This window comes from Colobus angolensis, unplaced genomic scaffold, assembly GCF_000951035.1.
Source record: "Colobus angolensis palliatus isolate OR3802 unplaced genomic scaffold, Cang.pa_1.0 Scaffold49, whole genome shotgun sequence".
Lineage (NCBI taxonomy): Eukaryota > Metazoa > Chordata > Mammalia > Primates > Cercopithecidae > Colobus > Colobus angolensis.
In genome coordinates, this window is record NW_012118376.1 from 1,730,788 (window position 1) to 1,753,692 (window position 22,905).

Genomic DNA, 22,905 nt, shown 5'->3' on the forward strand with positions numbered 1-22,905 from the left:
AACAAACAAGTCTATCACCTGCCCCAGAGGGAGGCATTACCTCTGTCTTCCAAAGGCTGTTTGCTGTAGAAATATCTTTGAAAAGAGGTTCAGAAGCAAAGTTGCTAATGTTTCTACTCAGAAGACATGGGACCTGTAGAGCCCTTTTTGGCACCAGGGACCCGTTTTGTGGAAGACAGTTTTTCCATGGACCATTGGGAATACGGGGATGGTTCTGGGATGAAACTGTTCCACCTCAGATCATCAGGCAGGCATTAGATGCTCATCAGGAGCGTGCTGCCTAGATCCCTTGCATGCACAGTTCACAATAGGGTTTGCACTCCCATGAGGATGTAATGCCACCACTGATCTGACGGGAGGCAGAACTCAGGTGGTAATGCTTGCTCTCATCAGCCGCTCACCTCCTGCTGTGTGGCCGGATTCCTAACAGCCCATGCCCTGGTACAGGTCCATGGCCCAGGGACTGGGGACCCTCTGCTGTAGAGAATTGTTTCCAATAACAAGGGAAGGAACGTGGAATGGCAAGGATCGAACATTTGTGCCCTTAGATCAGGGGTCAGCAAACTTTTTTTGTAAAGGTACCAGATAGTAAATGTTTTAGGTATTACAACTACTCACCTCTGCCATTGTAGAGTAAAAAAGCAATCAAGGACAGTATGTAAATGAATGAGTATGGTTGTGTTCTGGTGACATTTTTAAAAAATAGGCAGTGTTTGGGTGAGGGAGAAAGGACAAGATGGAGGAAGGTGAACAAGGAGGCACAATCCATGTTGCTTCCGGGTTCTTCCTCACCAACTTTCCCGCGTGCGGGAAAATGCAGCCTGCGCCCAGGAAGATGCAGATCAACCGAGCATGTACCAGGTGACGTCAATCCGAAGAGATGGAAACTTACCCGGCCACGCCTATGGAGACGCCCCTATCATGCCCTTATCCCGCCCACTGCCCTCCCCCTTCCAGTACCAATGCATAAAAGTCCACCCTGGGCAGGAGCCGGGGTGACTTCTTCAGCCCCCCGCTCCGGCATTCGTGGACCGGAGAACCTCACCCAAGAGCGCTGGCGCGACTTCCCTGGCCCCATACCTGAGGACCGGAGAACCTCGCCCGAGAGTGTGTGCATATTTGCAATAAAGGGCTGCCGCTTTCTTATGTACTTTGGCCTCATGTTTAATTACTTAGCTCTCCTAAATTAAGTTACATCAAATTAAATTAAGACAGGCAGCAGGCTATATTTGGCTTGTGGGTTATAGTTTGCAACCTCTGCGCTACATCTATTGTGTTTAGACTTATTAAATCTTCCCTTTTTCTTAAACCCTCATTTTCACAGCCCAAATCTAGATTACTTTATAATTAATTTATGTTTTATCTTTTTTTGCATCTAATAAATCATTGGTGTCTATAAAATATGAAGTCAAGAACGCCATTTGCAATGTTGAGCATCCTAGAATATAAGCAGCCATGGATCTCATATATATTTCTGGAATATTGGTATCTGGTCTGATGTACAAAATATTGAACTAAAGTCTTAGTGTATATTAGTATTAATATAATATTGGATTACATGTATTATATATGGAAGTAGTTGAAGGATTTAAGGAACCCACTGGGTTTATTGAACAAAATATCACCTATGTATTTTATCTAGATGCTGGAGAAGGTTGGCTTAATATGACTTGTATAAACTTAGGAAACAAGGGTAAAAAAGTAATCAAACATTTTCTTTTTCTTTCTTTCTTTTTTTTTTTTTTTTTGAGACTGAGCCTTGCTTCATCACCCAGGCTTGAGGACAGTGGCACCATCTCAGCTCACTGCAACCTCCGCTTCCTGGGTTCAAGCAGTCCTCCCACCTCAGCCTCCCAGGTATCTGGAATTACAGGTGCATGCCACCACACCCAGCTAATTTTTCCATTTTTAGTAGAGATGGGGTTTCACCATGTTGGCCAGGCTGGCCTCAGACTCCTGACCTCAAGTAATCCACCCATCTTGGCCTTCCAAAGTGCTGTGATTACAGGCACGAGCCACAACACCTGGCTATGTTTTCATGTATTACCTTTCTGTAGTGAAACAAGTATATATTATTACCATGAAGTGTCATTTATGATCCTGTTTATTGTGAAAGAGTGTGTAGACCTCTGGGAATTATCACAAATAACCTTTGGAGGTTGTAAGGGAGGACCTTTTTAGATGGTGAATTCATTAGAGAATGCTTTTTACCTCAAACTTCGTTGAATGTGGAAAGAATGAGTGGAGAGAATTATACTGTTTTTTTCTTTATTCATCCCTTAACATATGTTTTGACAATTATAATAAAGCTGTAGACTTTTGAGACAAAGTTGAAAACATAAAATAAATGTTTGGACCATACGTCCTAGGATTAGACAGAGAGAAAGAATCAGTGAGTCTGCCAAGGCTTGATGGCTCTTAAATGACCAAAGGCATACTTCTAACCACCTTGTATGATATCTACAGTACTAATTCCTGGCCACTGTGAACCAGACCTTTGTTTCTGTTCTGCTCTAGTCCTACTCCTCTACCCTTGCCTTTCTCCAACTTTCAGATAGTCTTCCCTTTTACATTACAGTTTCGGCTTTCTTTCCCTAATATGTGGGCCAACTTTTTATGTATTTTCACAGAGATAAAGCTTGTTATACCAACATTTATTTAATGATTTGATGACAAATATGTTTGTAGAACAATGTAGAATAAAAGTAAGACCTGGTCACTGTCTCCAATATGCTTATCATTAAGGAAATAAACATGTAACACTGAAAAATATAATTAGCCAGATAAGAGCTTATATTTAAGGTTGATTATCATAGCCTCAGGAGCATGGGAATTGATGGGGAAAAAGAAGATTTTTGCTGAGTATAAATCCATAACTATAAAATATATAGCTCTGGAGTCATCCCAGTGCAGCCTTGGTGCCATGTGCATGTTGGACAGTCCCAGCCCGCCTTGATCTCTGGTACTTGTAGCCTTTTTCTTTCAAGATGCCTGAGAAAGTGCACGTGAAGAGGAGGAGGTGGAAACTTGCCTTTCAGGGAGATATTGGCCAACTCGTGTCTCTCGTCATCAATACCTTCTATTCTAACGAGGAGATTTTCCTTCAGGAATTGATCTAATGTTTATGATGCATTGGACAAGATTTGCTGTGAGAGCCTTACAAACCCTTCCAAGTTGGACAATGGTAAAGAGCTGGAAATTGACATAATCCCCAACCCATGGTAATGGTTCCCAAATTAGGAGATCAGCCTTGGTCATGTCAATGCCTGTGTCTACCAAAGTCAAAGTGCTGGTACTAAAGAATTTATGGAGGCTCTTCAGGGTGGTGCAGGTATCTCCATGTTTGGGCAGTTTGGTGCTGCCTTTTTTTCTGCCTACCTTGTGGCAGAGAAAGTAGTTGTGATCACAAAGCACAACAATGATGAAGAGTATGCCTGGGAGTCTCCGCTGGGGGTTCCTTCACTGTATGTGCTGACCATGGAGAGCCCATTGGCAGGGGTACCAAAGTGACCCTCCACCTTAAAGAAGACCAGACAGAGTACTTAGAAGAGAGGAAGGTCAAAAAAGTAGTGAAGAGCACTTCCAGTTCATAGGCTATCCCATTACCCTTTCTTTGGAGAAGGAAAGAGAGAAGAAAATCAGTGATGACAGGCAGAGGAAGAGAAAGGTGAGAAAGAAGAGGAAGATAGGCCAGGCACAAAGACTCATGCCTGTAATCCCAGTACTTTGGGAGGCTGAGGTGGGCAGATCACTTAAACTCAGGAATTTGAGACCAGACTAGCCAACATGGTGAAACGCCGACTCTATAAAAACTACAAAAAATTAGGCGGGCATGGTGGTGCGCACCTTAGGTCCCAGCTACTTGTGGGGCTGAAGTGGGAGGATCCACCAGGGGGCGGAGGTTGCAGTGAACTGAGATCATACAACTGCACTCCAGCCTGGGTGACAGAGTGTTACACCATCTCAAAACAAACAAACAAAAACAACCAAAAAACAGAAGATAGAGATGATGAGAAAAAGTTCAAGATTGAAGATGTGGGTTCAGATGAAGAAGATGACAACAGTAAGGATAAGAAAAAGAAAACTGACAAGATCAAGGAGAAATCATTGATTGGGAAGAATTAAACAAGACCAAGAACATTTGGATCAGAAACTCTAATGACATTCACCCAGGAGGAGTATAGAGAATTCTACAAGAGCTTCACCAGTGACTAGGAAGACCATTGGGCAGTCAAGCATTTCTTTGTGGAAGGTTCGTTGGAATTCAGAGCATTGCTATTCATCCCTTATTCGGATCCGTTTGACTTCTTTGAGAATTAGAAGAAAAAAGAACAACAAACTCTGTGTCCATCATGTGTTCATCATGGACAGCTGTGATGATACTGGAGTATCTCAGCTTTAATCCTTGGTGTGGTTGACTTAGGATCTGCCCCTGAACATCTCTCAAGAAATGCTCCAACAGAGCAGAATCTTAACAGTCATTCACAAAAACACTGTTAAGAAGTGCCTTGAGCTGTTTCTGAGCTGGCAGAAGACAGGGAGAATTGCAAGAAATTCAATGAGGCCTTATCTAAAAATCTAAAACTTGGGCCAGTTATGACGTCTCACCCCTGTAATCTCAGCACTTTGGGAAGCCAAGGCAGGAGGATCGCTGGAAGCCAGGAGTTTGATACCAGCCTGGGCTGCAAAGCAAGACACTATCACAACAAAAAAATTAAAAAATTAACCCAGCATGGTGGTATACACTTGTAGTCCAAGTTACCTAAAAGGCTGAGGCAAGAGGATCATTTGAGCCCACGAGTTCCAGGCTGCAGTGAGCTGTGATTGCACCACTGCACTCCAGCCTGGATGACAGAGTGAAACCCCTGTCTATAAAAATTCGATAAATAAAATTTTAGAATTTTAAAAATTAAAATCTAAAGCTTGGAATCCACAAAAACTCCACTAGCCAGCGATGCATGTCCTAGCTGCTGCAGTATCACACTTCCCAGTCTGGAGATGAGATGACATCTGTGTCAAAATATGTCTCCTGCATGAAAGAGACACAGAAATCCATCTATAGCATCACTGGTGAGAGCAAAGAGCAGGTGACCGGCTCTGTGTTTGTGGAGCAAGTGCAGAAGTGGGCCTTTGAATTAGTATATACAGCCAAGACCACTGATGAGTACTGCATGCAGTAGCTCAGGGAGTTTGATGGGAAAAGCCTGGTCTCAGTTACCGAGAAGAGTCTGGAGCTGCCTGAGTGAACTGAGATTGCGCCTCTGCACTCCAGCCTGGCGACAGCGAGACTCCGTCTCAAAAAAAAAAAGAAAGAAAGAAAGAAAGAAACAGAAGAATTTTGAAAATAGTTTTCATTCAAGGAAAACCTAACCTTAGAAGTGAAAGTGATTTGAAAACTTAAAATACTAAATTGTTGTTATCATCATCAGAAGGTTTAAGTAGAATGAATAAGCCAGTAGCCCTATTATTTTATATAATCAAAATTTTAAATTTAGCTAATTATTTATTATATTTTACAAATAAACTTTCCTGTAAGTTTTTATGATTATTATTTTATTATTTTTTAAATTATTATTATTTTTTTTTTTTTTGAGACAGGATCTTGCTCTGTCACCCAGGCAGGAGTTCAGTGACCTAATCATGGCCCACTGCAGCCTCAACTTCCTGAGCTCAAGCAATCCTCCCACCTCAGCCTCCTGAGTAGCTGGGACTACAGGCACATGCCACCACACCCAGCTAATTTTTTGCATTTTTTGTAGAGACAGGATCTCGCCATGTTGCCCAGGCTGATTCTCAAACTCCTGGGCTCAAGCAGTCCTCCTACCTCAGCCTCTCGAAGTGCTGGGATTAGAGGTGATGATTATTTTAAATTGCCCACATTTTTTGTTGAGCTTTTGGAGAAAGAATATTATGTTTTAATGATGCTTAGAAGGCATGATGTATAATTTTGCATATATGATATTTAACTCTTGGATTTTTGTTGAACTTTAAATCATTACTATAATTGCTAAGTTTGTAATGTCATCAGGTGTACATGGCATAGTGAAAATGTTTAATAGGTTGATATATACTCTCAAAACTGTAATAGATAATCTAGTTGGGAGACCACAGTTGGCAGGAAAAAATCTTAATCAAGCCTGTATAATTACAAATTGATTTTTTTTTTTTAATGCTTGCCCATGTCAGGTCAAGCCTAATATGCAATACTGATATTTTGAATGGTTTTAGAATGGACAGTGTTTCATTATTTAATATGCTGCCTATGATTTCAATCAAAATGAGATTGAGGGAAGAATTTAATTAAGAGTCTAATGTTCAATAGAAGGGTGAAAGATGATTAGCCAAGAAAATATTGGGAGAGGGAAACAAGGAAAGATTTGTTTTACCAAATAATTGAATTATGTTGTAGGTCTATAAAAAATAAAACAATATGGTACTGGTTTAACAGGACAATCAAGGCCCAGAAATATCTCCTAGTACATAAATAATTAAAATTTTTGCATTTACAATCATTGAGGAAAGACTATTCATTAGCTCATGTAGGGACAATTAGTTCATGTATCTGGAGAAAAATAATTAAATATGGAGTCAATATATCAAAATCAATCAATTCCATATGAATTAAAATTTGAAACCCTCAAAGGACTGGAAGAAAATGTAAGTGAATAGTTAACTTGATCTCAAAGTAGAGATCTTTTCAATCATTAAGGCAAAGGAAGAAGCCACCTTATCCTGGGGGCCATGGTCTTCAGTTTACAGAGAAAGAAAATAAAAACAAAAAACCAGTTCAAAGAGTCAGGATTGGAAATGAAGGTCCAAGATGTTCATTTTGGTAGTTGGCTAAAACACCCAAGAAAATCAATTGACAAACTGTTAAAACCAATAAGAAAGTTAGCAAGATGGCCAAATACAGAGGATCTAGGGAAAAAAACTAACAAAGTTTAGAAATCCCTCCCCCGCCCCCGCAAAAAAAAAAAAAAGAGTATGTTTGTATTACTGAGATTATGCTCTTCTTATTAAGCTTATGTTGTAAAAAAAAAAAAAATTTAATATATACTTGGAGGTTACAGAGAAATTTTCATACAGTTTTGAGGGCATTTACTTCTTTGTATCATTTCTGACTAATATCTATGTGTGTGATATCCTACTAATGTTTGTTATTGTAGTTCATATAATACTTTAGGGGAACCAAGAATTAAATGTCATAAATGTTTGTGTATTTTCTAAAAGAATAACTATATTCACTAACTCATCTTTTTTTCTTTTTCCCATGTGTAATAGGTCAGTACTCCTGTATTTGTACCAACAAAAACTCACGTGCTGCTTCATCGAATGAGTGGAAAAGGACTAGCTGCCCATTATTTCTTTCCAAGACAGCCTTGCATTTTTGGTGATAAGATGGTCTCTATACAAATAACACTGAATAACACTACTGATCAAAAGATAGAAAATATCCACATAGGGGAAAAAAAACTTCCTATAGGCCTGAAAATGCATGTTTTTAATCCAATAGGTAAATGTTCTCATTTAAAACCTTAACTATATTTGATCACTAAATATGTTCATTTTAAAAGTAAAGTAGAATACTTTTTAGTAAAATAGTAAAGTAGAACATGATTGTATTGACAATTAGCATATTCAGTTTATATTTGCTTTTTCTTGTTAAACTGAATTTATCATATAAGATAAATACATTTCTTTGCTCTTAGTGAGTCAGGTCCCAGTAATTGTAATACCAGTAGTGATGAAAGGCTGGGTTTGCAGAGTCAAGATTGCCACCATGTTTTACCTACCTGCGTCACCTTCCCCCATCTCTCCTGGTCAGCTTCATTCCCTGCGTAATTTTAGGTGGTTTATTGTGTCTTAAAAGCAAGAAAATCGCTCTGCATTTCTGAGTGCAATACTTCTTGTATCTCGAGATCTTTTCCTGTTTCCCTTCACCTTCCCATAAATTGAAAAGTGAAGGGAGTGAAGACTGAGAGGAGATAGACCAAGCTTGTCCAACCTGTGGCTCAGGACAGCTTTGAATGCAGCCTCACACAAATTCATAAAGTTTCTTAAAACACTATGAGATTTTTTTTGCGATTATTTTTTCTTTAGCTCATCAGCTATCATTAGTGTTAGTGTATTTTATGTGTGGCCCAAGACAGTTCTTCTTCCAGTGAGGCCCAGGGGAGCGAAAAGATTGCACACCCCTGATGTAGACTAGTCTGCTTATCTTCCTCTCCATGTATAGAATATATGGTAGTGCAGAGGGTATCACTGGTATTTATCCACATCCGGTTTTTACATGTTTTCAATCTGTTGCCACCATTTAAAAATCAAGATGCTTTTACATTTTAAAAAATGAGAAATCTCACTTTTCTTGGAGCAGAGCATAAAATATAGCAGTACCGGCCCTTTATCCCACATGCAGCAACCAATGAGTGGGTGCTGAGCGGCGGCTGCCCCCAGCTTTGGCACGCGCTTTCCAGGTTGCTTCTGTGCCCACTGCATCCTGTTGTCTCTCCAACAAAGTGTCAGCGGCCATTTTTCATCCCCTTTGCATTTTTAAAGTATTTTGCGAAAAATATACCCTTTAAACATTAAATGTAAAAATTGTATGTCTTACTTTGAATTTGAATTAGTGTAATATTTAGGATGTCTATCTCTATTCTTTTTGGTTTTTGTAAGTGGAGATAGCCCTAAGGTTTAGTTGAGAGAAGCTTCAGGCAAAACATCAATTAAAAGTAATAAAAGGTTTGTGTCATTGTATCTTCCAAATGTTATAACCATAATGCTCCAGACAGCTCCTTTTTATAATACTTAAGATAAAACAGTGCCTTTTGACCAGGAGAAAGTAAAATTAGGTAATTGTGCCTTCTTTACTCATTGTTTCACATAACTCTTCCATTTTTCTTCATCTGAGCTCTTTGGCATTGTTGAATTTTCTCCTCTGGTTTTCATGAATCTTTCGGTAAAGAAAGTCATTTTTTGTGTGTGTTATATTTTTACACAAAGGAATAAAACAATTTTTGATAAAGCCTCGTAAAATTTTATAAGCAACCAGAGTAAAGAAAGTGGATTTAAAGTAAGCTGATTTCAAATTCCACTTAATTTTTTAAAATATTTGGATAATCAAGACACTATTTAAAGAACACAAAGTATCCTAATTTTTACTGTGTAATGTATGAAGTTAATATATTGCCAGGGAATTATTGTGTTCTTTTTATTGCTTGTAATTCAACCTTTTTTACCTAGTTAAAAAAAAATTAGTTTAGTTTAGGAAGTGTCAAGCAGCAGATATATGAATTGTCTGAAGGTTGAAAATGTTATCCAAAGGTTAAAACAGTAGAACAGTATTAATTTTTCTTTGAGTTGGCATAATGAGTTGATGAGTTGACCTTTTGTTGGCCTATGTAGAATAAAAGAAATAAATATAATAAATTTCATAGCATGACCTTAACACAGAAATAAAATATGAATGTTTACCATTGCCTCAGTATTGGTTGTAGGCTTTTCTTTTTCATTCTTAGACAAATTTTTATGACTGTATGTTTCATTCATTTTGTTGGCATTTATTGAATGCCTTCAAGATACAGAGTTATTTCCTCTGCAGTATGTACTTGTATGTAACACCACCTAGATGACACTATTATCAATAGATTGTAGGGTTAAGGAATATAATATGTCTAAATTAGTCCTCCAAAAACATTTTAAGAATGCAACAGAAAGCAAATGCTGTATTTTAGTGTTTTAGTAAAATAAGGGAGGTAAGAAATTTGTTTTATTTATTTTTAAGCATGTATACACATTAAACGAGTCCGCAGTTTTCTTGTTTGCCACCAATCTGGTTTTGTCTGTAATGTGCAATGACTTTTTTCTGGATTTCAACCTGTGTTTGGCATGAAACTGTATTCCTTGCAAGAACATTAGGAATAATATTTCATTTTCCCCAAAGAGACCTAGTATATAGGAGGGTTTTTTTCTAAGACACAAAGAATAGCCTTACACTCTCTGTACTATATTCAGTGGCTTTATGTTAGTGGTTGACAAATTTGAGCTCAGCTAAGATTTTAACAGTTACTGTGTGACTGTTGCATCAAAGTAAATGGCATCCTATATGATTTCATGTGTTGATATTAATGGTGTGGTGTAACAGAGCCAGTGTTTTTCAGCCATTTCTACATAGCCATCTCAAATATATAGGAGCAAATCTAGAAATTGTATCTAAATATAGACACCTAATTGGGTACGCTTACCCAGTTTAGTCAGCTCCAAGTATTATAAAAATCCATTATTTGAATAATTTTATGCTGATCATTTTGCTCCTGAGGCATCCATATAATAAAACATACCATTGATCATGGACTGTCCCCCAGAATTAGCATGGCAGTAAGCTCACAGTTAATTATCTTAAGACCGAAGACAGTATCAAACAGTGTCAAAGAGTGCTATCAACAAGGCATCTTGAGAGCTGTCACTTTGTCAAATGACATACAAAGATACATGATGAAGGGAGATCAAAATCATGAATGCCATCATGTTTTGCAGATGACAGAATTTGCTACTAATGTGTCAGATAAAAACAAGACCAAACCCCAAAATAGTTATGGCACAGAAGGCATTAAGAATTCGCTAAAGAATAGCCTTGAGCAGTGTGTGACTGACAAAGCTCTAAACTGTTGACAGCACACAGCTTTATGAGAAATGGAAAAATGTATATATCATTATAGCTATTTACCCTACAGTAAAGCCTATTTGCTAGAGATTTAGGGAGCAAGTCTGCTGGTGTTTGAGTGACATCCTGGTAAATGTTAGGTTTGTAAACAAATGAAATTGAAACTAGAATCAGCAGACCAACATACATACCGCTGAGCAAATAGCATTCTAATTATTAACTTTTTTTCTTATTTTTAACATACTTCCTTTGCCTAACAAATAGCATTTTAAAATCAGCCTTGAACAAATGCTCTCTTGTAATACCTAGTCCTCATTGAGCCTATGAGATATAAACATAATACTTAATAAATGAAGCTTATTGAATTATTATTTTATCCCAACCATACCATCTTCTGTGTCATGGTTTGCTTTCAATGGCAAATCATACTTACCAATAAGCCCTACAATAGTCACAATCTATTGAATTAGAAATGTGCTTCCTAAAATATAACTACGTCTGATAGGAAATATAGAGAATATATAAAGCTAAATATAAAGTGATTTTATGGTATAGCTGCAATTATACAGAATACTTTGAGCAAAGTAGAAATCAAAAATGGACAATTTCTATATATAAACAAATATATACATATTTATTTAAGATGCCCTCAGTTATTCTAAGGTATAGCTAAACTTTCAAATCATAAGCAGAATAAAATTTTGTTCTTGTTTGCCTTAAGTTTTGTCATTGTTAACTGAAAAAAAAAAAAAAACTGTATTGTATGTTGGTATAGTTATTTCCTATACTTGGTTAGGTGATAGATGAAGCTTCAGAAATTCCAAATCTATCAAATGTCATTTTATTTTTTGTTTTATCAAGATAATCTAATCTGCCACAAATTTTTTTTGAGTATTTAATGCACTTAGACTTAACATTTTGGTTTCAACGTGAGATCTCGTAATTAATTTCTGAGTGCATCTTAATTTCTTCTTCCAACTTTATTTACATTTTTTAATTTAGAATTTTTTTCATTGAAAATTTGAAACATTGTTTAAAATTTGCTTTTTATATCTAGAATAAACATGCCATAGTAGTAAGTATATAACCTCTTATGAACTCCCAAAGTCCATTACAGGTATGCGAAACAAGAACACATTTAATTCCTTCTCATTTTCAATACCTATAGAGATAATATTAGAAAACATGAAATTTCTCAGGAAGATATGTATTTCTGAAACGGGTATAATGTGTTCATTGGTGGCGTGTGTGCAGAATTAATTTGTGAAAAAGAAAACCTTGAAACAGAATAGTTAGGTTACTTTATAATTTGCTTTAATATTCTTAGTTTAAAATTTTTAAGCCATCATTAAATTTCGCTGTTTGAACCAAGCTACAAACATTACCTAAATTTTCAATGTTTAGTTTGCCTTTTTTTCACATCCTCTGTGTTTTCATGTCTAAATTATCTTATTTCCTAGACTCTCTTGAGCCTGAGGGATCCATTACAGTTTCAATGGGTATTGACTTTTGTGATTCTACTCAGACTGCCAGTTTCCAGTTGTGGTAAGTTCAATTGTTCTTCTATTTTTTATATAACCTGTAAAGGATAGCAGATCAAAAACTAACCTTTCAGCAGTTTTTGTGTGTATGTGAAAGACAAAACATTTAAACAAATGTGTTTTGCTTTGCTAATGTTTAGACTGCCTTGGAATAGTTGTACAAATTGTGTGCAATCTATGTATTTTTAGCATTCGTTACACACCTAGCCATTACAATCTGCCATATGTGATTGAAATTCATGGTTTGTTGGTTAAAGAAAGGAGCTACTACTAAGTAATTTTTAACTTATCACTCCAGTTTTAGAAAATTTATAAGAGAATTAATGAGGAAAATCCAGGAGAAATGAAAAACATTAATAATATTATTAAATAGCTCAGAGAAGATCTCTTTTGAGATATACATGCATGTTATCTTGAGATTCTTAAGTGGAATATTATTGATTCCATCAGTACCTAAAACCCACACATTTTTGTTTCCTTTTTAAATCAATTTACAAACTGCTTTGATAAAAGTCAAAAGAGAACATTTACGCAGTTGGCAAAGGTTTCATAGCTGAATGCTATTCAGAAGAGCTTTTTTAGGATTGGATTTTGTTGTTAATGTTTTTCTATAATGCTTTATACATTTCTCGTGAAATTCAGAGGCTGTTAGCAAATTAGTACAAAGCTGTATTCATGCATCATTGAGAATTATCTTTGAACTCTTTTCTTTTTCTGATATAAGGCACAATTGGCTATTTTGAGTTAAAGTTTCTTTGTTTTTATTCTAAAAAGAATTGAGACATTTTATTTACATTTTAGCCAGCTTAGAACAGAATTTGTTATGATTTAAAAGTCTTGAAGTTTTAGAAATAGACATTTTAAAATAAATATATAGATTAAACATAGTGAACTTTGCATTTTCATATACCTTTTCAGTTTACCAGTAATTCTGGCCTAATGTTATGCCTTTTATTGCCGAGAACCTGCAATGATAAATATAAGCAACGTAGCATAACACATTGATTTTATGCAGATCATCACCTTTATATTTTGGGAGGTCTGCTATATTAGTGATATATAAAAACTAATTACTTTTTCCAGCATTGCCTAGTAATTGTTTATTATTTTTCTATTAGACAAACAACACAGATCAATATTACTGAACAACAGGCTATGAGTAACATCACTCTAAATAGATTTGCCTCTAACACCGGAGGTATATTCATTTTAATGATTTGGACAATGTGAACCCAATGACAAAGCTCAGATACCAAGTTAGACTAAAATTAAGAAGTAAAAAATATTCCTTTTTCTTATCAATTTATATAAAGAACATTTTGATTCTTATGTAATTGGGGTTTTTTTTCCCAATTTTTATTACAAAGACTTCCTTCATAGTCTCTTGAACAGGATTTGCATTTTGCCTTTCATAATTAACTAAGTCCCTTTAAGGATGGATATATATATGCATGTAGTATTTGACTTTTATCTTATACCAAGGAGTGTATGTGAATAGTATTTTTCCATATTTCTTTCAAACTAACTTTAGGAAAATAATTCATGTATTTCACATAGAAAATGTCTTGGCTATTAAAAGCATTTACATTAGTATGTTTTACTGTTATAAAGATATAAATTATTTATTTTAGTTTTTGTTAAGCACAGCAGCATGCTAGATCAAAAATTTTGTGTGTGTGTTCCAAAAAGAGCACTTTGTCTTGCATCAAATGTAATTGATCCTGAAGCAGTGTAATCACAATTACTCACTTTCTTAATTGGCCTGCCCAAAATCAGAAAATGGAAACCGATCGACAGTGTTTAAATCAATAGCTTCATAGTAGTGCTTGTGGGGGTAGGGAGATAGTGGTAATGGGTAGATCAATTGGTCTTAGATGCCAATCACTGACTGTGCCTTTTGCATAGTAAATAGCACTTTTTGCTTAGTGATGTGCTGTATTAGTCTTGGTAGTTCAATAAAAAGAAAAAAAGAAACAAGAATGGCTGATATTGAATTTTTTCCTTGAAATACATTATACAAATCAATACATAAAATTATGGGTAATAACAGCGTATTTGATAAGAAGCCTTCAGAAATGCTGAGAACATGGACCAAAAGCCTGTCAGATACTCTTATTTGTTAGAATAAAAAAAAGTGAGAGTAAAATGATCCTGCTTTAGCTTCTGGATTAATTTTGTATCATTATAATTGTATCTATGGATAAATAGAAATAGACAGAACTGTTATATTAAGCTATGTAGTTATATGCATATTTGATAGGCATTTATGCCTCTTTTTTGCTTTGCATTTTTAAATGGTCATCAAATTAAGTTCTTGATTAAATTTATTGAGATCGAATATGTACACAACATACATAAATATATCTGTCTAAAAGTTAGTGCAGTACATAAACAGAGCCTCATCCTTGTAATCAGCAGGCATGCATGTGTTAACCGGTATGGGAAGTCACACAGCTTAGAGCTAGTTAGATAACTGAGCACATATTTTTGTCCAAAGATCCATTAAAAAGAAAATACATTCTTTAATAGTGAATGAGCACTAAAAATATAAGAAAGAATGCCTTTAGCTGGCCAGAAATTGTGAGGCATTATTGACAGAAAACAAATAGGAGTAGATAAACAATAACAGAGAAAATAAAAATCACAGGGAAAAACACTCATGGGAGAAAACTACCATAATGGTAAGAACCAATTTAGCAGAACATGAAGCACGAAGTGAGTAGGGGGCTTCAGACAGTCATCAGGGAATTAACTCCTTTCAGCCCCCTAGTTCCCCAATCTTACGTCTGACAGCAGGCAACATACACATTTAATTTGAGACTTGAGAATAAAACTGTAAAGAGAACGAGCCACTTGCCAGGGAAAGACGTTTTGGTGTGAATGTGGGGACCTACAAGAACAGAGCAAGGTTTGAGTTTGTTTGAAGGAAGCAAGAATGGTCAGAGATGAGATGAAGTATAGCTTTATCCAAGAGAGTATCTATCCAAAATATTCTCAGATCCTCACCACTAGGGTAAAGCCAGTGTTACGTTTGTTGGTGGGGAGGAAAGGCCATTGCCTGCCTGCCTGCCTGCCTGCCTCCAACTTCATGTCCACGTAACCAATCATTATCTCATCCACTTACAAAAAATAAAACTTTAGTCAGCCCACCCAGGGGAAAGGAGACCCGTAGTAATGATAGTTGCTAACTCAGTAGATGAATAATGGAATGGACTCAGCTGAATACTGATTGAGCGTTCTGGAAGAAAGGGTCAAGGAAATCAGCTGGAATACAAAGCAAAAAGGCAGAGACAGAAAATAAGGAAGGTTAAAAGGATCAGTTCATCTCATAGGAGCTCTGGCAGGAAAGAAAAGACAATGAAGGGAAGAAATAATTTAGAAAATAAATTATAGAGGAACATTTGCTGCTGGACATGGTGGCTTACATCCATAATCCTAGCACATTGGGAGGCCAAAGCAGGAGAATTATTTGAGCCCAGGAGTTCAAGACCAGCCTGGGTAACACAGCAAGACCTCATCTCTACCAAAAATCAAAAACGATTAGCCAGGTATGGTGGCACACACTTGTCGTCCTAGCCACTTGGGAGACTGAAGTGGTAGGATCACTGGAACCCAGGAGTTCAAGGCTCCAGTGAGCTGTGATCGCACCACTACACTCCAGCCTAGGCGGCAGAGTGTATCCCTGCCCCTAATTAATGAATGAATGAACATGTGGCCCAACAAAAGAAACACACAAGCCTTCAGATTAAGAGGGCCAAACAGGGCGAATGTGAAAAACTATGAAAAAGACCACATCCTGATGAATTTTTGATAAGGAGAATATCCTATTATTTTCCAAAGCAGAGAAAAAAGCAGCTTACCTAAAAAACGGACAAGAATGAGAATGGATTCAAATTCCACATCCTCGTATCAGTTCTGCAAGCCAGAAGGTAAAGGAAATGACCTTTAAAATTTTGAAAATACCAAAAATGGTATTTTGAAAATACCATTTTTCAGTGAAGGAAAGATTCTAGCAATCAGTTTACCACCTACACATCCTTTCTGAAAGGATTACTCAAAGATATACTGTAATAGAATACTTTTTGAAATCTGAGACAGAACCAGGCATGGTGATACATGCCTGTAGTCCCAGCTGCTCAGGAGGCTGAGGCAGGAGAATAGCTTGAGCCCAGGAATTAGAGGTTACAGTGCATGATGATTGCACCTGTGAAGAGCTGCTGCTTTCCAGCCTGGGCAACATAGTGAGACCTTGACTCAAAAAAAAAAAATCTGAGACAGAGAAAAACATAGAATTAATAAAACAGTAGTGAGCAAAGAATTCTACCTATGAAATTTATCAACGTATAAAAATAATTGTTGACATAATGTGAAAAATAAATATCAACAATAAATTGGAACCAAAATCCCCACAGAGACAAGAGGTATACAGGTATTCAAGAACCCTAGTATATGGGTTCTTGTTATGTCTGAGAAGAGAGTTTATTGATGGCAAAAATAAGTTTAAATATGGCTTAAAATATTAAAGATAACCACTAAAATAATAGAAATGTGACGTATTATAACTTCTAAACAACTAGGAAGAAAGGGAGTAATTAAAACCTGATCAGGACTGCGTGTGGTGGCTTATACCTGTCATCCCAGCTCTTTGGAAGGCCAAGGCAGGAGGATCCCTCGAGGTCAGGACTTCAAGAACAGCCTGGCCAGCATAGCGAGAACTTGTCTCTATTAAAAAATAATAATTATTTAAAATAAAAGTTTAAAACTTGACCAGTTTAACCAAGAGGAAGAGGAAAAAGCATGGCAAATAGAAAACAAAACAAGATGGCTGGAGAGGCCATGCACACCATACATACTCATTTTCACAATTCATGTCAGAGAATTAAATCCTACTTTTACTAAACAGGTGAAAAACAAAATTTAACATATGCTATTTATGAGAACCCTCACTAAGAGAGAATGGCACAGAAAAGTTGAGATTAGAAAGATGAAGTGTGTGTGTATGTGCGTGTGTGTGTGTGTGTATGCATGCATCAGATAGATGTGCTAAAACTAGAAAAATTAAGAAGTATTTTAGGTAAAAAGTAATAATAGAATATTTTGTGCTCATTGTAATCCTCCAAGAAAATACAATTGTTACAAACTTTTAAACCATGCAGTTTTGTAATTTATAAAGCAGAAAATAATACAAATACTAGGAGAAATTGTCAAAGCCATAATCATAGTATATTTTAACATGCACATCAGAAGTTGACAAATCAGAGAGTAAGGATACATAGGTATAGATACATACAGGTTTAATGATTTAATTACCAAGCTGGATCTAAGATATATATGTTTACATAGAATTCCTTGTTTCCTGTGTGCAGAAAATACTCATTTTTTTAAAAGCACATATAGGATTTACAAAAAAAAGGAAAACTATGAGATAATATGATTAAAGAAAAAAGACACCTAAGAAAGATTAGAGAGGAGAAAGATGATAAAGCACAGAGATCTTTTAAGTTACAAAATAATACTATACAGTTCTATACCAATAAATTGGAACATTTAGATGAAATTAATGGTTTCCTAGAAAAATATAAATTAGAAATAAAAACGATTAAATTGTATCAGAACCTTAAAAAAGAGAATTTTTTCTAGAACAGAAGAAAAGGAAATCATGCCATGTCATTTTGTAAGTCTAGCATCACCCTGATTTTAAAGCACAGAAGGATAACATATGAAGATGGACATCAGTTGTAGTTATAAATTCAAATGACTTCTGGCCCGTACGAGTTACCCATAGCCACATGAAGTATCAGAAACAATCTCTTTTAAGTCAGAAAAGCAAAACAAGGATATCTGCTGTCCACACTATATTCCACATTATAATGGAAGTTCTAGCCAATACAGAAAGGCAAGTAAACGCCATTTGCAGTATAAATCCTAGAAAAGAAGAGACAAAATTATAATTTTTTTTTTTTTGAGACAGAGTCTCGCTCTGCTGCCCAGGTTGGAGTGCAGTGGGGTGATCTTGGCTCACTGCAACCTCCGCCTCCTGGATTCAAGGAATTCTCCTGCCTCTGCCTCCCGAGTAGCTGGGACTACAGGCACGTGCCACCACGCCTGACTAATTGTTGTATTTTCAGTAGAGAGAGGGTTTCAACATATTGACCAGGCTGGTCTCGAACTCCTGACCTTGTGATCAGCCCACCTCGGCCTCCCAAAGTGCTGTAATCCCATTACAGGCATGAACCACAGCACCTCGCCAAAATTACAATTTTTATTCAACGTAATTATCATTATTATTATTATTATTGGGACGGAGTCTCACTCTGTCACCAGGCTGGAGTGCAGTGGTGCAATCTCGGCTCACTGCAACCTCCGCCTCCCAGGTTCAAGCGATTCTTCTTCCTCAGCTTCCCGAGTAGCTGGGATTACAGGCACGCGCCACCAGGCCCAGCTAATTTCTGTATATTTAGCAGAGATGGGGTTTTACCATGCTGGCCAGGCTGGTCTTGAACTCCTGACACCTTGGCCTCCCAGTGTGTTGGGATTACAGGTGTGAGCCACTGCACCTGGCCTATTCAACATAATTATTAACCCGTAAAGTTGGAATCAACAGAAAATCTATTATTTAAACTAATGAGTTTAGAAAGGTGATACAGATACTTATGTAGGGAGAAAAAAAACCTAAAACTTTCCTAAAGGGCATAAAGGAAGATATAATTAAATATAAAGAAATATAAGCAAAATAATAAAGATAGTAAGAAATATACTGTGTTTTTAAATGGGAAACAGTATTGAACCTCAAATTAATCTTCAAATTCAATGTGATTCTAGGCTAAATGCCAGTAGACCTTTTCAAGAAACTTGACAAACTTCTAAAATTCAACTGGAAAAGAAAATGCACAAGAAAAGTCAACATTTTTAATGAAAAAAGTATTTCTCTATAATAATTTAAAAATACTCCTTAAAGCCACAAGAATATTTTTATTCTGTATAATTGATATTGGCACAAGAACCAATGAAACCAGAGAATTTAGAAATGTAGAAATTTTGTATGTCATAAAGGTGACATTTCAAATCTGTGGGGAGAGAATGGACCATTCGGTAAATGGTGTGAAGACCCTTATTTGGAAAAAGTAAAGGTAGCTCAACATCACTAGTATTCAGCGAAATAAAAATTAAAGCATTTCACTCATCAGATTGGCAAGGTTTTAGAATAAGTTTTATATTTGGTATTGACAAGGAAGGTAGAGAAAAACATAATCTTGTATGCTGTTTGTGGGACTTTAAATTGGCAATATCTGTAAAATATTCATACTTTTGAACTTAGCAATTTCACTTTTAGGGTATCAAGCCTAGAGAAGTATTTGTGCTTGTACAGAAATAGATCTAGCCAAGTATATTATTTAAGCATTGTTTATAATGGAGAAAAATTGGAAATGATAATCAGTGGGGGAATACTGAAATAATGATATATCCCTATTACGTATGTAGGTTTTGAGTACCTCCTGTGCCTTATTTCATTTTATTTCCTTTAATAGTTAAAACTAGCCTGCAAGGTAAATGTCACTCATTCATAGATGAGAAACTTGAGTCTCAGAATAGGCTACTCACCTGTTTCTCTTACCTACAAACTTTACCAGTTTGGATCCTATAAAGGAATCCATGAACTGAGATTACGTGTAGTACAAGAATATATGCTGCCGTTAAATGTGTACCAAGTAGAGTCTTGCCTTACATTAAACTTTTATGCCATCTGGTCCTATGTAGCTAGGCTATTTAAAGCTACCCTAATAATAGTGCTTCATTGATCTGGTAACTGTTAATTCTGACAAATTTACATCTATCATCAGTCATTTTTCACATTCCCTATCCATGTTGAGGCAGTTATGCATAGAAATGGAGATAATCTGTCTCTCCCCTGTTTAATCAAAGGGGTTGTGAAGAAAAAGGAAAAGAAAAGCTACATGGAGAGAGAAATAAACCAAAAAGAAGGCAAAATGGTAGAAAAGGAGATGCATATAAACTGGAGGACATCCTAGAACACTCATGTAAATGAAAGTAAATATTCCCCCAAATAAAGAGGAAATGTTCCATCTTAGTTCTGTTATAAGCCACACCTTGCTTACAAGATGAAACTGGCTTACAAAGTGACTTATGTACTAGTTATGTTGGATTTTGTATTTGGTTGTAACAGAAACCCAACAGCAGTGGCATGACCAAATAAGGATTTATTATTCTCCTAGAACAAGAACTGCAGGGTTTGGCAGTTCAGAGCTGGTGCAGTAGCTTCCCAGTATCTTCAGGACGTAAGGTCTTCCACCTTTTTGTTTCATGTGCTAATTTTGTTAGCAAATGCTGGTCAACTTCTTGGTCACAAGATGGCTGCTCCACCTCCAGGCTTCCATCTGCATTCCAGGCAGAAAAAAGGAAAGAAATGACATGGAGAAAGGAGCCAGGTTTATGTCAGAAAAACAAAACTTTCTCCGAAATCCCCACTGAAGTTCTGTTTATAATTCATTGATCATGACTGGGTCACTTGATCACTCTTAGCTACGAGAGAGGCCGAGAAATGTGTTTCAGTTGAGCTCTCTAACGCCTTGCTTGTTGCTAGGAGGGGCATTTCATGATCGCTTTCCCCTCCCTCTGCAAACAGCTAGACTTTCATAGATGCCTCAGAAGGCAGATCTCCTGCCTCTTCTCTCCCCTAACACCCTACCCTTCTCCCTTGGCATCATAGCTGTCCAGCCACTTTTAATTGAGGAGTATGTGGTGTCCTTCAGGAGTGTTGGGAAGAGAGGTTCTGTTAAAAAGTATAAACAAGTAATTCAAAAGTGTTGTACATAATGATGTAACTCAGTGGTCCCCTAACTTTTAAAATTGTATACCTCTATTAGTAAAAATATTTTGAGTATGTACTCTCTAGAAGTTTATTTATAATTATATATGTGTGTGTGTGTATATATGTATGTGTGTATATTTCTCACTGTGCTAACATGTATTTACTAAAACATACAAAAACAGAGGCCAGTCACAGTAGCTTATGCCTATACTTCCACAACTTTAGGAGGCCAAGGCAGGAGGATCACTTGAGCCCAGGAGTTCAAGATCAGCCTGGGCAATATAGTAAGACTCTTGTCTTTACAAAAAAACAAAACAAAACAAAAAAGCCAGACACAATGACTCACGCCTGTAATCCCAGCACTTTAGGAGGCCAAGGCAGGAGGATCACTTGAGCCCAGGAGTTCAAGATCAGCCTGGGCAATATAGTAAGACTCTTGTCTTTACAAAAAAACAAAACAAAACAAAAAAGCCAGACACAATGACTCACGCCTGTAATCCCAGCACTTTAGGAGGCCAAGGCAGGTGGATTGCTGGAGGCCAGGAGTTCGAGACCAGCCTGGCCAACATGGTGAAACCCCGTCTCTACTAAAATACAAAAATTAACCAGGCGAGGTGGTGGGCACCTATAATCCCAGCTACTAGGGAAGCTGAGGCAGGAGAATTGCTTGAACCCAGGAGGTGGAGGTTGCAGTGAGCCGAGATTGCGCCACTGCCCTCCAGCCTGGGTGACAGAGTGAGACTCTGTCTCAAAAAAAAAAAAAAAAAAAAAATTATCTAGACATGGTGGCATGTGCCTGTAGTCCCAGCTATTTGGGAGGCTGAGAGAAGAAGATCACTTGAGCCCAGGAGGTCGAGGCTGCAACAAGCTGTCATCACACCACTGTACTCCAGCCTGGGTGACAGAGCTGAGACGCCGTCTCCTAGAAAAACAGAACCTTAAAAGGAATGAGAAAAAATATATATATTTAGTAGGGTTTTTGCCTATACCTCAGTGGATTGTCTTGTGCCTCTGACTTTGGAGGACTTTGTATACAGTGACTTGAAGCTGAAATTTTAGATTTCATACTAAGTTCATTTGTAATTTATATATTTTATACACACACACACCATGTATGTGTATATACATCTTCTTCTAGTCCTTCACCAGTTTTTACATATTTCTCTTAATGTGACCAAGTCTTCCCCTCCATCAGGATTGCGGGTAGGCATTCTTCGAGTAGCCTACCCGCAATCCTTTCTCACTTAAGCACTCCTTTTTGGCTGTTTCTGAAGAAGTATCCTACTCCTTTCTAGGGCTAACCCACTCACCTAGTTCTTGTGCTCTTCATCCCAACCTCTTTTACCTCCCCTAAGACCTTGCTCTACCAGTTATTCCTTTGTTTCTTCTTCCTTACTGGCTCTTTCCCCTCAGCCTTTAAACATGCTCAGGTTTCTTTAGGTGTTATTCCTTTGCCTCTTCGTTCTCAGGAAGCTTGCCTCTTCTTTCTGTTCTTTCTTCCATTGTCAGTCTTCCCTTCACCCTTCAACTCACTGCATTGTGTAGTCTTCCTGCAATCTGAACGGCCTTACCAAGATTAGCAGTTATACTTCTTTTTATCCCTCATCTTACTCTGCCTCCCTGCAATATTTGGCACATGCCTTTTTTCCTGACCACTCTTCCTCCAGTCTCTTCTGCAAGTTGCTCTTCTTCTGTTTTTACTTAAATACAGGTCTTCCCCAGATTTGCACTCTTTCCTTTTTGTGGTATCCTCTTTTCCTATATGATTTTTATCTACTCATAAGGCTTCAGCTCTTCCCTACACCATTTACACCATTCTTTTTTTGTTTTTGTTTTTGTTTTATACTTTAAGTTCTAGGGTACATGTGCACAAC

General features: G+C 36.9%; 1 protein-coding gene and 1 pseudogene across 2 annotated transcripts in view; both read left to right on the forward strand.

The window, feature by feature from the left end:
* The window catches only part of AP3B1 (adaptor-related protein complex 3, beta 1 subunit), a 318,221-nt gene that overhangs the window by 273,553 nt on the left and 21,763 nt on the right, over positions 1-22,905 (forward strand). For both annotated transcript variants that reach the window (XM_011959213.1, XM_011959211.1), the window contains exons 23-24: positions 7,282-7,513; positions 12,121-12,205. In XM_011959213.1, the coding sequence (XP_011814603.1) occupies positions 7,282-7,513; positions 12,121-12,205 (317 nt within the window). The remainder of the gene's footprint in view (positions 1-7,281; positions 7,514-12,120; positions 12,206-22,905) is intronic.
* Positions 2,988-5,246, forward strand: LOC105524178 (annotated as a pseudogene).